The sequence below is a fragment of the Chiloscyllium plagiosum genome, unplaced genomic scaffold (genome assembly GCF_037043375.1).
Source record: "Chiloscyllium plagiosum isolate Xiang-an unplaced genomic scaffold, Cpla_swu_hap1 HiC_scaffold_33, whole genome shotgun sequence".
In the NCBI taxonomy this organism is placed as follows: domain Eukaryota; kingdom Metazoa; phylum Chordata; class Chondrichthyes; order Orectolobiformes; family Hemiscylliidae; genus Chiloscyllium; species Chiloscyllium plagiosum.
Genome location: NW_028270171.1, coordinates 14,616,640 through 14,633,631, shown reverse-complemented (window position 1 = coordinate 14,633,631; position 16,992 = coordinate 14,616,640). Strand labels below are relative to the sequence as shown.

General features: G+C 47.0%; 1 protein-coding gene across 1 annotated transcript in view; it reads right to left on the bottom strand.

Moving 5' to 3' along the window:
* Positions 1-6,572: 6,572 nt before the first annotated feature.
* The window catches only part of LOC122542240 (parvalbumin alpha-like), a 28,091-nt gene continuing 17,671 nt past the window's right edge, over positions 6,573-16,992 (bottom strand). Inside the window, exons 3-5 of the mRNA XM_043679770.2 lie at positions 14,535-14,667; positions 10,134-10,243; positions 6,573-6,825 (exon numbers count right to left, since the gene is read on the bottom strand). Coding sequence (XP_043535705.1) covers positions 6,797-6,825; positions 10,134-10,243; positions 14,535-14,667 — 272 coding nt within the window. The 3' untranslated portion in view covers positions 6,573-6,796. The remainder of the gene's footprint in view (positions 6,826-10,133; positions 10,244-14,534; positions 14,668-16,992) is intronic.

Genomic DNA, 16,992 nt, shown 5'->3' with positions numbered 1-16,992 from the left:
GAGACGGAGAGAGAGAGATAAAAAGTTGAGGACCTTTATGGAGTTGAGAACTCCACAAAAGAAGTGAGAGAAAGAGATTATATACACTAAAAAAGGGGGAGAGAGACATCTAAGGGCAAACATGAGAAACGGATCCGAAAATAAAGAGAGAGTGGGTCAGGAAACTATCAGAGCTGAGAAACTCCGATTCAGTTGGATTGGCATTATTTAAATTGGCACTTAAATTGTTCTGTGAGATAAGGAAGCTTGTTTAAAGATGGGTAATCGCATAGATAAGACGGAAGATCCATTAGCAAAAATATGTAAGAAGTTTCCGGAAAAATCTGAAGCCAAGTGGTCCCATTTGGGATCCAGATCTTCATTATTAGAGAGAGAGGTGTTGGATAACTTAAGGGTCACCATGACTCAGATGAGGTGAGTGACTGAGAAGGAGGTTCTTTCATGGTAACCTCAGCTGGTGTGGGAATTGAGTCGAGAGTGTGTTGCTGGAAAAGCACAGCAGGCCAGGCAGCATCCGAGGAGTAGGAGAATTGACATTTCGGACATAGAACATAGAACATAGAACAGTACAGCACAGAACAGGCCCTTCAGCCCACGATGTTGTGCCGACCATTGATCCTCATGTATGCACCCTCAAATTTCTGTGACTATATGCATGTCCAACAGTCTCTTAAATGTCCCCAATGACCCTGCCTCCACAACTGCTGCTGGCAGCGCGCTCCATGCTCTCAAAACTCTCTGTGTAAAGAACCCGCCTCTGACATCCCCTCTATACTTTCCTCCAACCAGCTTAAAACCATGACCCCTCATGTTAGCCATTTCTGCCCTGGGAAATAGTCTCTGGCTATCGACTCTATCTATGCCTCTCACTATCTTGTATACCTCAATTAGGTCCCCTCTCCTCCTCCTTTTCTCCAATGAAAAAAGTCCGAGCTCAGTCAAACTCTCTTCATAAGATAAGCCCTCCAGTCCAGGCAGCATCCTGGTAAACCTCCTCTGAACCCTCTCCAAAGCATCCACATCATTCCTATAATAGGGCGACCAGAACTGGACGTAGTATTCCAAGTGCGGTCTAACCAAAGTTTTATAGAGCTGCAACAAGATCTCATGACTCTTAAACTCAATCCCTCTGTTAACGAAAACCAAAACACCATATGCTTTCTTAACAACCCTGTCCACTTGGTTGGCCATTTTAAGGGATCTATGTACCTGCACCCCAAGATCTCTCTGTTCCTCCACACTGCCAAGAGTCCTATCCTTAATCCTGTACTCAGCTTTCAAATTCGACCTTCCAAAATGCATCACCTCGCATTTATCCAGGTTGAACTCCATCTGCCACCTCTCAGCCCATCCCTGCATCCTGTCAATGTCCCTTCACCAGGAATTATGCCCGAAATGCGATTCTCCTGCTCCTCGGATACTGCCTGATCTGCTGCGCTTTCCCAGGAACACACTCTCGACTCTGATCTCCAGCACCTGCAGACCCCACTTTCTCCTGGTGTGGGAATTGAACCCACACCATTGGTATTGGCTGTCCAACATGGAAGACTGAGGAAGGTGTTGTTTCGGTGAATCCCTGCTGTACCTTCTCTCAGGCCATGCATTCTTCTGAAGGTGCACCACCAGATCAGCTCAGAGTCCTCCTGCATGATCTGAACAAAGATGGGGAGGAGCCGGTGTTGGCCTGGGGTGGACATAGTTAAAAATCACACAACACCAGGTTATAGTCCAACAGGTTTATTTGGAAGCACCAGCTTTCGGAGCGACGCTCCTTCATCAGGTTCTATAGCCACCTGATGAAGGAGCAGCGCTCTGAAAGCTAGTGCTTCCAAATAAACCTGTTGGACTATAACCTGGTGTTGTGTGATTTTAAAATCTGAACAAAGGCTTTGTACCTTCTCAACAGCTCATGATGGATGCTGCCAAGTGTGTTTGGACATTTTCCTGGATGATTCATAACATTGGCACCTTGCCTTCCCCCTCCGTGCCTCTCAATGCTGCTGTTGTTTGTCCAGCAAGGCAAACTGTGTGGCATCCCTTCTTCTCATGCCAACTGGAGAACAAGCAAGTTCTTTCCTGACCGTGTGATCTTTGACTGCCAACTCTCCCTGGTATTTGTCATGGCAACAGACAAGATTATACCGAATGATTTGGGAAAGAAAACACAAGTTGTTTTAATGTCGCTATGGTTTCTCGGCAGGATCACTTCCATCAGACTTGTCAAAGCACTGAAATAATGTTGAGGTGTAATTACTGCCTTAATGAACGTAGGGAATGTTGTAGGCGATTTGCACACAGCGAGATCTCAAAAATGTCAAAGCAATTATGATAATAGATATTCTGAAGTTTGATACCATTTCTGTTTACTATATTAGCCCACATAGCATATGCCATAGATAGAGTTAGATATCTTGATGTTTATTTATAACGCTCATTATTTACAAGGCTCAGACTTACACACACTGTCGGAATTCTCTGTTACTGGTGTTATACACATCCGACTGACTGACTGCACTGACTCCATTACACTTAGGGCAAGGGTGGATGTGTCAGTCCTGTCCAACTCACCCACCCACCACCCCCTATCCCAGAACTTGCCCAGCTCCACTTACTCACTCACTCACTCACTCACTCACTCACTCACCCACCCATATTTCCCTCACTGATTCATTCATTCACTCACTCACTCACCTACGTCTCTCTCACCCAATAAAACCCTCATTCACTCATTCATCAATTCCGAGGTGGGGGGTGATCAGATTATTATCTGAGTGGTCCCAGCAGCTGTGAAAGGAGGGTGCTACTAGATCCTCAATCAGCCAATTGGAGCATCCCGACCAAATGATCAACTGGGTCTACTGTAATTTGTGCCCCACCAGACCTCTGACAGAGAACCCCACCCTCACTGTCCCTCCCACAGAATCCCCTCCCCCCTCACCCAGTGTCCCACAGGGATCTTTCCCCACTGTCCTCCAACAGGGATATCATTCACTGTGTGCCCCTCCAGACCTCCTCACTGTGTCCCACAGGGGTCCTCCTCGCAGGGACCCCCATCACTTGTCCCCAACAGGGCACCCTCACTGTGTCCCCCACAGGGACCTCCCTCTCACTGTGTACCCCCACAGGGACCCCCCTCACTGTACCACAGGGGTCCTCCTCACAGGGATCCCCATCACTTGTCCCCCGCAGGGACCCACTCACTGTGTCCTCCCACAGGGACCCCCCCCTCACTGTGTACCCCCACAGGGACCCCCCTCACTGTGTCCCCCACAGGAACCCACCCTCACTGTGTCCCCGCACAGCACCCCCCCCCCCCCCCCACTGTGTCCCCACAGGGATCCCCCCTCACTAGGTCCCCCACAGGGACACCCCCTCACTGTGTCCCCCACAGGGACCCCCCCAGACTGTTTCCCCCTTCAAGGCCCACCCTCACTGTGTCCCCCCACAGGGAACCCCCCTCACTGTGTCCTCCCACAGGGACCCCAACCCTCACAGTGTCCCCCACAGGGACACCCCCTCATTGTGTCCCCCACAGGGACCACCCCCCCTCACTGTGTCCCCACAGGGACACCCATCTCACTGTGTCCCCCACAGGGACACCCCCTCATTGTGTCCCTCACAGGGACCCCCACCCTCACTGTGTCCCCACAGGGACACCCACCTCACTGCATCCGCCACAGGGACACCCCTCATTGTGTCCCTCACAGGGACCCCCACCCTTACTGTGTCCCCACAGGGACACCCACCTCACTGTGTCTGCAACAGGGACCCCCCCCCCCACTGTGTCCCCCACAGGGACCCCCCCCACTGTGTCCCCCACAGGGACCCTCCCACTGTGTCCCCACAGGGACCCCCCCTCACTGTGTCCCCCACAGGGAACCCCCCTCACTGTGTCCCCACAGGGACCCACCCCTCTCACTGTGTCCCCCCCCTCACTGTGTCCCCACAGGCCACGCCCTCACTGTGTCCCCCCACAGGGTCCCCCCCTCACTGTGTCGCCTACAGGGACCCCCCCTTACTGTGTCCCCCTACAGGACCCCACCCTCACTATGTCCCCACAGGGACCCCCCCTCTCACTGTGTCCCTGAAAGGGATCCCCCACTCACTGTGTTCCCCTACAGGACCCCCCCTCACTGTGTCCCCCTACAGGACCCCACCCTCACTGTGTCCCCCACAGTGAGAACCCCCCCAATGTGTTCCCCACAGGGACCCCCCCTCACTGTGTCTGCCACAGGGATACCCTCCTCATTGTGTCCCTCACAGGGACCCCCCCCCACTGTGTCCCCCACAGGGACCCCCCCTCTCACTGTGTCCCCCTACAAGTCCCCCCACAGGGATCCCCCCTCACTGTGTCCCCCCACAGGGCCATCCCCTCACTGTGTCTGCCACAGGGATACCCCCCTCACTGTGTCCCCCATAGGGACCCCGTCCTCACTGTGTTCCCCCCCCCATAGGGACACCCCCTTCACTGTGTTCCCCCACAGCGATCCCCCCCTCACTGTTTCCCCCCACAGGGACCCCCCTCCTCACTGTGTCCCCACAGGGACCCCCTCTCACTGTCTCCCCCCCAACATGGACCCCCTTTCACTGTCTCTCCCCCACAGGGACCCCTCACTGTGTCCCACAGGGACACTCCTCAAAGGGACTCCTCACTGTCCCCCACAGGGACCCTCCCTCACTGTGTGCCCTATGGGGATGCCTCCCCCCACAAGGACCCCTTACTGTCTGCCCCGCAGAGACCACAGTTGGAAAAGTCCAATCCACAGAATGTGTCACAGCAACCGACCAAGACTGACCTCACAATATGTCTGTGACCTTTGACATATGGATGCACAAAGACAGCAATGTTTTGGCACCTTCAAATTCTTCTTGACATCCCACCCCATCCTGATGAGGAATGCCGTAGGTGATAGAAACCTGTGTCATTCATTTGTGTCATTATTGTTGCGCCATTGAAAAAAATCCTGGTGGATCTTCTACCATAATTCCTCCTTCATGCAATATCCCTACAACCCTCATTTCCCTTTGTGCCCCAATATGTCTTGGCCCTGCTCTTGAAGCTACATGACAATGAGTGTTATTATCCCACTCGGTAAGGAATTCCTAGGAATTGCAATCTTCTGAGTGAAAAGGTTTCTCCTCATCCCGGTCCTTAATAACTGACCCTCATCCTGAGACAATAATCAATTTGGCATTGTCCCTGGGTCACTATTCTAAAGTTCCCATCCTCCCTGGGGTAACACAAGCATTGTTTTATTATGGCTTAATTCTAGACTAGGGAGGCCTGTGCGTTTCACAGGGTTACATGACATTGCAATATGTGACATCCAGTAAAAGTACCCACCTCTTCTTCAGTCACTCTCTGTGTGTGATGCAGTCAACTCAGCCACATGTGCGTCTGATGTACAGCAACTCAATAAGCATAGAACCCAGACCATGCATGTGAGTCTGTGATATCGCAACCTTCTACACAGTGTTATAAACAAAACTTCTAGATATCTGGCTCAACAAGCATTCACTTATCTGTGGTACATGCTAGACAGACTTACATATGCAGTCAGTATCCGTGTTATAAATGAGTTCTGTTCCTGTGTACATGCATATATTAACTTGTACACATGTCAGAACCCAATACAGTACAATATGGAGTAGCCATTCATCAGTCCGATGGATCATTAAAATTAATAGTCAAGATTAGAGTGGTGCTGGAAAAGCACAGCAGGTCAGACAGCATCCTGATGAAGGGCTTTTGCCTGAAACGTTGATTTTCCTGCTTCTCGGATGCTGCCTGACCTGCTGTGCTTTTCCAGCACCACTCTAATCTTGACTCTAATCTCCAGCATCTGCAGTACTCACTTTGGCCCATTAAAATTAATAGACACCTGTGTGCGATCTCATTTGTAAGCCGGAACATTCATAAGTCAGATGTTTGAATATTGGGAACTGCCTTTATAGAAAACCACAAGCGGCATTGAGAGTAAAAACACCCAGTAGTTTAAGAAGAAGACCTGAGATTTCCTTTTTGATGGATGATAAACTTGAGTGTTGAACAAATTTTCAAATAAATTATATGAAAGGTATGAAACCTGTGCTGCTATACACAATGTAAGGAAAGTGTGCATTCACCTGCTGGGTCAGGTGACCAAATGCAACAGCTCAGTTGGCTGAACAGCTGGTTTGCGAGTAAGGTTGACAGTGTGGGTTTAATTCCGACACTGGTCAAGATGCTCATGAAGGATTCTCCTTCTCAATCTCTTACCCCCTTTTCTTGAAGCACGGTTATTCTCAGGTTAAACCACCAGGTTACGGTCCAGCCGGTTTATTTGAAATCACAAGCTTTCGGAGCGCTGCTCCTTTGTCAGGTGACCTGTTGAAGGAACAGCATGCCAAAAGCTTGTGATTTCAAATAAACCAAATCGCTAATGAGCCAGCAGCTTTGACTAGATCAGGAGTTTGAGGTTCATACCTGGTGATGAGGGACCCTTGTAGGCAAAAGCTAGACCACCAATCTAGCAACACTTGGAGCAAGTTTATCTTGAACCAACCATTAAAGACAGAACACACAGAGGCCATTATTTGTCGGACCAAATTATTCTTTTGACATTTATTTGTTTGACAGCATCTTCCGGCACAAACACGAGTATAAAATGTACAAATAAATAGAAGGAATTCTGGGTGGACATTAATTAATGAAGGTTTTCTCTGGGGCCAGGGTGGGGTATTGGGATCGTTGTGAATTCAAATGGTGAGGGGAGGGGAGGAGTTGGTAAAGGAGCAATGATTTGGTTCAGTTCTTTTATGCTTGAGCCACCAGCTTCGCAAATTCTGCGAGGGGAGAGAAGGGGGAAAGAAAAAGAGGAAAAATTAAGGAATTAAGACATCAAATTAAAACGTTTAAAATGAATCAGCAGAGGTAGCGACTGCAGTTGGCTGTTTCACACTTTGAGCAATTTTCCTTGTTACTTTTATTTATTCCAGACATGAAAGCAAGACGTCACACAACACCAGGTTATATCCCAACAGGTTTATTTGAAATCATGAGCTTTTGGCGTGCTGTTCCTCCGTCAAGTCACCTGAAGAAGGACCAGTGCTCCAAACGCTTGCGATTTCAAATAAACCTGTTAGAAATCAACCTGGTGTCATGTGACTTCTGACTTTGTCCACCCCAGTCCAACACCCGTACCTCCACATCATTGACACGAAAGCATCACTGGTTAGGCCAGCATTTATTATTCATCCCTAATGAGTCAGCCAGATTGTTGTGTGTCACACGTAGGTCAAATCAGGTAAGGATGGCAGATTTCCTTCCAGAAGTGTTGACCGCAGACCTGGTAAGAGCAGGGTGAAAAACTTTGTGTATTTTCTTTGACCAGCCAGAGCACATCTTTAGAGAGGTAAGGTGTCTTTTGTTTTTTTGATATGGTCCTGGGACACCTTTTGAGAGGTTGAGGGACCTTTAGGGAATGTTAAGTGCCCTTTCCAAGGAGGTAATGTGCTCTTTAGAATAGCTAAAGTAGAGATAGAAGATTGGCGGAATAGACTCAAGGGACTTAATAGCCAACTCCAACTCCTATCTCCTATATTAACTGTCAAGCTCATTGGAATTGTCAAAAGCAAACCCTCACTCTGTGTGTATGTATCTTGCAAACAAAGCTTTTCACTGCACTTAGGTACACGTGACGACAATAAATCAAACCAAATGTACATCACAACCTTCTAAACAGTGTTCTAAATAAACATCTATGTATCTGGCTCAACAAAAGTGTAACTATCTGTGGTACATACTACATGGACTAACACGTGGAGACAGGAAGATGCAAGCTAACACGGTATTTAAAAGTCTTCCTTTTTTTTCTTTTGTGGGATGTTGTTGTCATTGGCTGAGCCAGCATTTATTGCCCATCCCTATTGCCCCCTTGAGAAGGTGGGGGTGAGCTGCCATCTTGAACCACTGCAGTTCACCTGAAGTGGGTTGACCCACAATGCACTTTGGCATGGAATTCCAGGATTTTGATCCAACTACAGTGAAGGAACAGTGACATACTTCCAAGTCAGGATGGTGAGTGGCTTGGAGGGAAACTTGAAGGTGGTGGTTTTCACATGTACCTGTTGCCTTTGTCCTTCTAGATGGAAGTGGTCATGGGTTTGGAAGAAACTGGTCTGAGGATCTTTGGTGAATTCAAGCTTTAAAAAATGGACCTGAATTGTTAGTGAAGCTGATGCAATATCCTGCATCTTTCACTAGGCCACCCCATTTAAATCAAGAACATGAGTGTTTGGCTGCAGTTCTAGTGTTGCCAACCTTCCAGAATGGTCTTCAAAATCTTCAAGGAGTCTGATAGCACTTTTTACTGGACAAAAAATGTTGTAAATCACAACAGGTCAGGCAGCACCCATGGAGAGAGAGCAGGCTAAGGCTTTGAGTCAAAACATTAGCTTGCTCTCTCTCCATGGATGCTGCCTGACCCTCTGTGATCTCCAGCATTCGTTGTTTTCAGTACAGATTCCAGCAACTGCAGTAATTTGTTCCTCCACCTTCTTAAAAAATTCCATGAGCACTTTTTTTTATTAGATGATTGGACACAAGAGTTAACTGGACATTGACTGTAAAGGACCTTTCCTGATGAAGGGCTTTTGCCCGAAACGCCGACTCTCCTGCTCCTCAGATGCTGCCTGACCTGCTGTGCTTTTCCAGCACCACACTCATGACACTGACTGTCAAGAGTCATCCATTCAGAGGACAGAATCGATTCCTCATCCAACTGGCTGTACAAAGGTGGGGCAGCACATTGATTGACATGTCAGGCACCAATGACGAGAGTGTGGACGAAGGAGTGGGATGGATAGTAAGTGGAGATCATGTGATACTGGTAACTTGAGGACACGGTTTCATCAGAGTGGGGAGGGCAACAGTGAGTGGATGGACAACAAAGAATGCCCATAGTTGCTTAAGGTGAAACCTGTGTTCGAGCACTGCTGAGAAGAGAGTGGCACGGTGGCTCAGTGGTTAGCACTGCTGCCTTACAATATCAGTGACCCGGCTTCGATTCCCGTCTCGGGTGACTGTTTGCGTGGAGTTTGTACGTTCTCCCCGTGTCTGTGTGAGTTTCCTCCCATGATCCAAAGGTGTACAGGGCAGGTGAATTGGCCATGCTAAATTGTCTATAGTGCATTAGTTAGGGGAATGGGTCAGGATGGGTTATTCTTCGAAGGGCCAGTGTGGACTTGTTGGGCCGAAGAGCCTGTTTCCACACTGTAGGGAATCTAATCTAAAGATTGAGATGTGGCCAAAGCGTTTTTTGCCTTGTGGTCAACATGAGTGAAACACAAGAAAAGCAGATCTCAAAGGGAACAGCAATTTACAACGCCGTGTGAAAAGGCCATGCTGCATTGTTGGCAACTGGATTCTGGTTGACAAGAGACATTCCTGCAGTAGTTAACTGCCAAACCTGTGGTTCCATTCAAACTGAGCAAGTTCACGCTAGGTTGGCCAAGGCATTGCTATAGAGAATGAATGCCATTTTTGATTGTCAAGAGGATCAAGGGTTATGGGGTGAATGCTGGAGAATGGGGTTGGGAAACCTATCAGCCATGTTTGAATGGCGAAGCAGACTCGATGGGCTGAATGGCCTAATTTCTGCTCCTGTGTCTTATGGTCTTACGGAAGGCACCAAGCGGTGCTCTATGACCCTCCAACGATCACTCAGCTGGGACTGTGGGAGCACTGCAGTATGTCACAAAACCCACATCCTTAGGTTCACTGGTTCAATTCCGACACTTGTGGCAAAGTGGGTAGTGTCCTTACCTCTGAGCCAGGAGGGCCACCTTCAAATCTGACGTACACTAGGGGAGTCATGACACAACTGAGCAAACTGATATAAAAATAATGCCCCTCAATCGGTTATAACAGATAGCAATTTGGGTTCTTGTGGTAATGTCCCTACTTCTGGCCTGTGAGGTACAGGTTCAAGTCCCACCTGCTCTAGAATACATCAATGAATGGGTTGATTAGAAAATTTCTATAGCACTAGCTTCTTGTGAACTATATAGTACAGTCAGATCATTTCACATGCAAGTAAATAGATGTCACCATACTATAGTCTCAGATCTAATCGTCGGAATCAACTACATACCTTCTGCTCCTATTTTACCATCATGATCCTCATCTCCGGCTGCAAGCAAAGCTTTGGTTTCACTGTCGGAGAGTTCTCTTCCATTCGCATGAAAGCTCTTTAGCACAAGTCTGTGAAAAGGGCAAGATACAAACGAACAAATGACAATTAACAGCCACTGCTTCCTCAACTTCTAGGGCTTCGATTTTTATTCTTCCTTGAAAATCATTTCTTCTTCAGACAGCGCCCCTGATGATGCAAGGGTCACGGATCATGCCTTATGCTGTGATTTTACACTAGTGCAAGGAGATGTAAATCTACTGCAGCCAGAACATCAGGCAAATCCACTGCTGCTGCTGCTGCTATCAAGCCAGAGATTGGGGTGGCATGGTTAGCACTGCTGCCTCATAGTGCCAGGGACCTGGGTTTGATCCCAGCCTCGGGCGACCATCTGCGTGGAGCTTGCACATTCTCCTTGTGTCTTTGTGGGTTTCCTCCCACAATTCAAAGATGTGCAGGTTAGGTGACCTGGTCATACTAAATTGCCCATAGTGTCCAGGGAGGTGCAAGTTAGGTGCATGAGTCAGTGTAAATCTAGGGCAGGAGAATGGGTTTGGGTGGGTTGCTCTTCAGAGGGTCAGTGTGGACTCGTTGGGCTGAATGGCCTGTTTCCACACTGTAGGGATTCTTTCTTCTTCTAAGCATAAACTCAACCAACCCCCTGACACTGACTACTCCTTGCAATTTCGACCCATCCCCCTTCACACCTCCATTGCTCAATCTACCTTCACTAGCCTCTATTTCTGCCCCCTCCTGTGAGGATGTTTAAAAGTACTTGTGGGTTCAGGTGCGTAGATCTTTAAAATGTCATGGTAAGTTGCAGAAAATAATCAAGGAAGCCAGTGGAATGCTGGCCTTTACGTCTAGATGACTGAACTATAAGGGGTTCAGTCCCCTTATTATGCTGCAATTATACAAAACCCTGGTAAGACCCCACTTGGAGCACTGTGAGCTGGGCACCATACCTTCAGAACACACTCTTCCAACTTCTTCAGTCAGGCAGTAGATACAGAAGCTTAAACACATGTACCAACAGGTTCAAGAACAGCTTTTTCCCTGCTGTTATTAGACTGCTGAATGGACCTGATAAATTCAAATAACATTGATCTTGCTTTGTGCATCTCCTGTGCAGCTGTAACATTGTAGGCCTCATTCCAACTAAGCACCCTGTGATCTGTGTGTCCTTGTTGCTATGATCTGCCTGTACTGCACACCAAACTGTTCACTGTACTCAGGTACATAGAGTCATAGAACAATAGAGCTGTACAGCACGGAAACAGACCCTTCGGTCCAACTCGTCCATGCCGACCAGATATCCTAAATTAATCTAGTCCCATTTGCCAGCACTTGACCCGTATCCCTCTAAACCCTTCCTATTCATGTGCCCATTCAGAAACCCTTTAATGTTATGACAACAATAAATCAAATCCCCAAAAAAAATCAGAAGGATGCTTTGGCTTGGAGGGAGAACGCACAAGTTTGCCAGAATGATACCTGGATGTAAGGGGTTGCGTTAATGAGGAGTGAAATGCAAAAAAGGTTTTAGAAAATTAAGGGATGATCTGGTCACTGTCTTCAAGATGTTGTCAGGAGAAGACAGGGTAAATATAAATTTCCATTATTTGAGGATTCTTGAACTAGGGGACATACTTTGAGAATTAGGGCTATTCAGATTAGAAAGCACTTCAACACACAAATCATAGAATTCCTACAGTATGGAAGCAGACTACTCAATCTACACTGACCCTCCACACAGCATCCCAGCCAAAACCCACTGCACTCTACCCTATAACCCTACATTTCCCATATCTAACCCCCCTAGCCTACACATCCCTGAACACTATGGGTAATTTAGCATGGCCAATCCATCTAACCTGCATATCTTTGGGCTGTGGGGGGAAACCCAAGCAGAGAAAGGAGAATGTGCAAATCCCACCCAGGCAGTCACCCGAGGAAGGGATTGAACCTGGGTCCCTGGCACTGTGAGGCAGCAGTGCTAGCCACTGAGCCACTGAGCCACCTGAAAGCAAGAATACTACCCCTGACAAACACCCCTAGCATCTCCCCTGCCTGCTATAATGGTGATAGATGATTGGAACTCCCTTCCACAAATGGCAGTGCATGTTGATCTGATGTTAATTTTAAATCTGAGATAGATTTTTATTTTGTTAAGCAAACGTAGTCAGGGTTATGGGCCAATGGAGTTAGGTTACAGATGAGCCATAATCTCACTGGGAATGGCCTATTTCTGTTCTTATGCTTATACTGTGTTATATGGGTTTGGGGGTGATGGATTCTGGTACAAATATAATATGGGACTTCTTAACTGTATTTTTTTGCAAAGCATATTTTGTCTGCTCTGGACATTCATATGTATAGATTAGATTCCCTACAGTGTGCAAACAAGCCCTTCGGCCCAACAAGTCCACACTGACCCTCCAAAGAGTAACCTACCCAGACCCATTCCCCTCTGACTAATGCACCTAACACTATGAGCAAATTAACATGGCCAATTCACCTAACCTGCACGTCTTTGGACTGTGGGAGGAAACCGGAGCACCCGGAGGAAACCCACGCAGACCCGGAGAGAATGTGCAAACTCCACACAGATAGTTGCCCGAGGCTGGAATTGAACCTGGGACCCTGGTGCTGTGAGGCAGCAGTACTAACCACCGAGCCACCGTGCCACCCATAAAGTATAGAGTCAGATAGGGTCACACAGTACAGAAACAGACACTTCAGCCCAACTTGTACACGCTGACCAGATTTCCTAAACTGAACCAGTTCCATTTGCCAGTTTGTACAAGAGGAGAAACAAAGTTAACAAAGAAACTAGTATTTCTTGGAAATGAATGTATTGGCCATAACAGATCTCCATTTTGCCATCTAACCAGTTTCTCTCATTCACTAGCTTTATTGGATTATCCTTCTGGATGGGCCCATAATGGAAGTCGGAAAGATGTTGTGAAACTTGAAAGGGTTCAGAAACGATTTACAAGGATGTTGCCAGGGTTGGAGGATTTGAGCTATAGGGAGAGACTAAATAGGCTGGGCTGTTTTCCCTGGAGCATCGGAGGCTGAGGGGTGACCTTATAGAGGTTTATAAAATCATGAGGGGCATGGATAGGGTGAATAGACAAGGTCTTTTCCTCAGGGTAGGGGAGTCCAAAACTAGAGGTCATAGGTTTAGGGTGAGAGGGGAAGGATATAAAAGAGACCTAAGGGGCAACTTTTTCACACACAGGGTGGTACGTGTATGGAATGAGCTGCCAGAGGAAGTGGTGGAGGTTAGTACAATTGCAACATTTAAGAGGCATTTGAATGGGTATATGAATAGGAAGGGTTTGGAGGGATATGGACCGGGTGCTGGCAGGTGGGACTAGATTGGGTTGGGATATCTGGTCGGCATGGACGGGTTGGACCGAAGGGTCTGTTTCCATGCTGTACAACTCTATGACTCCATGACTCTAAGTCAATAACTTAAAACTGAGGCATTGCCGATGTTAATGTCACAGAGTCATTCATCACGGAAACAAACCCTTCGGTCCAACCAGCCCCTTCCGAACACAATCCCAAACCAAACTAATCCCACCTGCCTGCTCCTGGCCCATATCCTCCCAAACCTTTTCTATTCATGCATCCATTCAATTCTCTTTTAAATGTAATTGTACCCACATCCACCATTCCCTCAGAATAGGAACAGGAAGTGACTTCACCACAGGAAATAACATCACCACAGGAAATGACATCACCAACCCAAAGAAACCCAATCATATAAATAGAAAGCAGGAAATTTCAGCAGTGCTTCGCATGAGGTCCACTGAAGTTGTTACCTAGTACGGTGACGAAACGTATGGAAATGAACCTTTCAGCTCAGCGAGCAACCCTACATCCAAAACCTCAACCTGAGCTACAAATCTTCTCAAAACCCGTTATTCCCCCAGAAGTTCATTCTACACGCAGTCCACCCTCTGTATAAAAATAGTTGCCCCTCGTGTCTTGTTTAAATCTTTTTCTTCTCACCTTAAAAATGTGCCGTCTAGTCTTGAAATCCCCCATCCTAAGGAAAGGAAAACTACCATTAACCCTATCTACAACCCTCACAATTTTATAAACCTCTATAAAGTCGCCTCTCAATCTTCTATGCTTAGATGAAGAAAGTCTCACCAGCCTTTCTTTATAACTCTTGCCAATTTAATATATTTAGCAAGATGGCGTCCTAACTAGACAACTCAGTGTAAAGGGCCCACCTCCCACAGACCAGTTGAAGAATTCTGGTATATTTTAATGCCATAAATGCAACGCTCTGTCAAAAGGTTGCTGAAAGTAAGAGTTCAGTTTAATTGGGCAATTGGATCTTACTTGAGTTCGTCTTCTTCAATGAAGCCGCTGCTATCTTGGTCAAGGATTTCAAAGACTTTTTTCACATCCTCAGTACTCTTTTTCTTCAGACCCACCATAGCGAAGAACTTCTTGTGATCAAAGCTTCCAGGAGCTAGAAGTTACATAACGAGGTACAGTTGTGAGGCAAATATCTTTTCATTCTGGTTTCGCAATTAAGGATGTTATAGCGACGTAGGAAGTTATCTTTTCCCTTTCTCCCTTCATTCCCCTTCTACTGTTAGCCACCAATACCATTTTGGGTCATTGGCCATGGTGTGAGAGATGAGGGGATGGACCCAACTCTCTTCTCATCCAATATTCACCAAGGGCAGACTTAAGAAATTAGGAGCGGGAGTAGATCATAGTCAAATAAAAACAAAATACTGTGGATGCTGGAAATCAGTAACAAAAACAGAAATTGCTGGAGAAACTTAATGGGTCTGGCTGCATCTGTGGAGATAGAAAGCAAAGTTAATGTTTCAGGTCCAGTGACCCTGCTACAGAACGGATTTTGAAGTTCTGAAGAAGGGTCACTTGACCTGAAATGTTAACTCGGCTTTCTCCCTCCACAGATGCTGCCAGATCTGCTGAGTTTCTCCAGCAATTTCTATTTTGGATGATAAAAGCTGGCCTGCTCTTCCATTCAATATGACCATGAACAACTGTAGATTGAAGTCCACTTTTCCTGTGTCCTCCACCCCCCTTGATTTCCCGAGAGACTAAACGTTTTCTCTACTTCACCCTAAAATGTGGAATACCTTAAGGAAAACTAAGAGACTCTGATTAAAGGTAAAGGTCTCTCTTATTTAAGATGAAGATTTGGCGGAATTTCATCTTTTGGAGGACCATTAGACTTTGGAACGCTCTTCCTCAAAGAGTAATGGAAACTGGGACATTGAATGTACTCAAGGTTAATTTAGATTGAGTTTTGTTTTGATGCAGTCAGGGGTGAGGCAAGAAAGTGGAGTTAAGGTCACAGTCATATCAGGATGTTTGTGAATGGCAGAGCATGCTCAGTGGGCTGAATGGTTTGTTGCTCCTGTTTCTTACGATCTTAAGTTTTCATCAGGAACAGGCACTCTACCTGGTTGTTCATCTGTATTCAGTTGCATTTACTATCATTGTAATGAGTCAGAAAGTGTGGCGCTGGAAAAGCACAGCAAGTCAGGCAGCATCCGTGGAGCAGGAGAATCGACGTTTCGAGCTCAGGAATGTTTCGGCTGTGCTTTTCCAGCACCACACCTTTTGACTCCGATCTCCAGCATCTGCAGTCCTCACTTGTTCCCTGTCATTGTAACAAGTCAACCAACCCAGTACAGAACAGGGATCAAATTCTGCATCTTCCTTCTGAACCCTTGCAGAACTTCTGGGACGGATCAGTTGGAAAGAAATGCACCCACACCACCCCCCTCCCCCACCCCACCCCAGAGAGAAAATTGTGGCTTGAACGTTATCGAGGTGAAGGAAAGGGGTGAACAGCACTGTGGGAATGGCTGTTTCAGACAGCCAGTACAGAGACGATGGCTGAATCACCTCCTGTTGCAATGCTGCAGCAATTTTGGGATTCTGCGTCCATCCCCATATTGCCACTCCAGCGCAATACTGAGAAATATTACATCATTGGCAAACATTAACAGTTAGCTAAAAGAAAAATACTGCAGGTGCCATGAAACTGAGAGTGCTAGAGAAATGCAACATCTGTGGAGAGAGAAACAGAGTTAATGTTTCGAGACCAATACAACTTATCTTCAGATCTCTAGGTAACTGCCGGTTCTGGTGCATTTGATCAGCGTTATCACAGGGACTTTTGGTGCCTATGGCTATCCTCATGTTTGGCATAAGGGCAGTACAGTGGCTCAGTGGTTAGCACTACTGCCTCACAGCGCCACAGGGACCCGGGTTCAGTTCCAGCCTTGGGTGACTGTCTGTGTTGGGTTTGTGCATTCTCCCCGTGTCTGTGTGAGTTTTCCCATTTCCTCCCCCAGTCACAAAGGTGTGCAGGTTAGGGTGGAATTGGCCACGCTAAATTGTCCCATGGTGTCCAGAGATGTGTGTAGGTTAGGTTCAGGGTTATAGGTAGAGGGTTAGGTCTAGCTGTGATACTCTTCAGAGGGTCAGTGTGGACTCGATTGTCCAAATGGCCTTTCCTCCACGCTGTAGGGATTCTATGATATGGTGCAAAATACATTGCCAAGGGCAATGTGAATCTTGTATCTGTCTCTCAGAGATGAGTTAGGATTGAGACGCAGGACTGAAGGGGGAGCAATGGTGCAGCGCACTCTCACAGCAGCTCCGTCAAATACATTTAGCTGTCGCAACTATTCATGATTACCCAACAATTACCCAGGATTCAGGTGTGGTGTAGCAATTGAAATATTTTGACATGCTTTCATTTCCTTTCATGGTGTTTCTCTTTACCACAAAGCTACATAGAGCA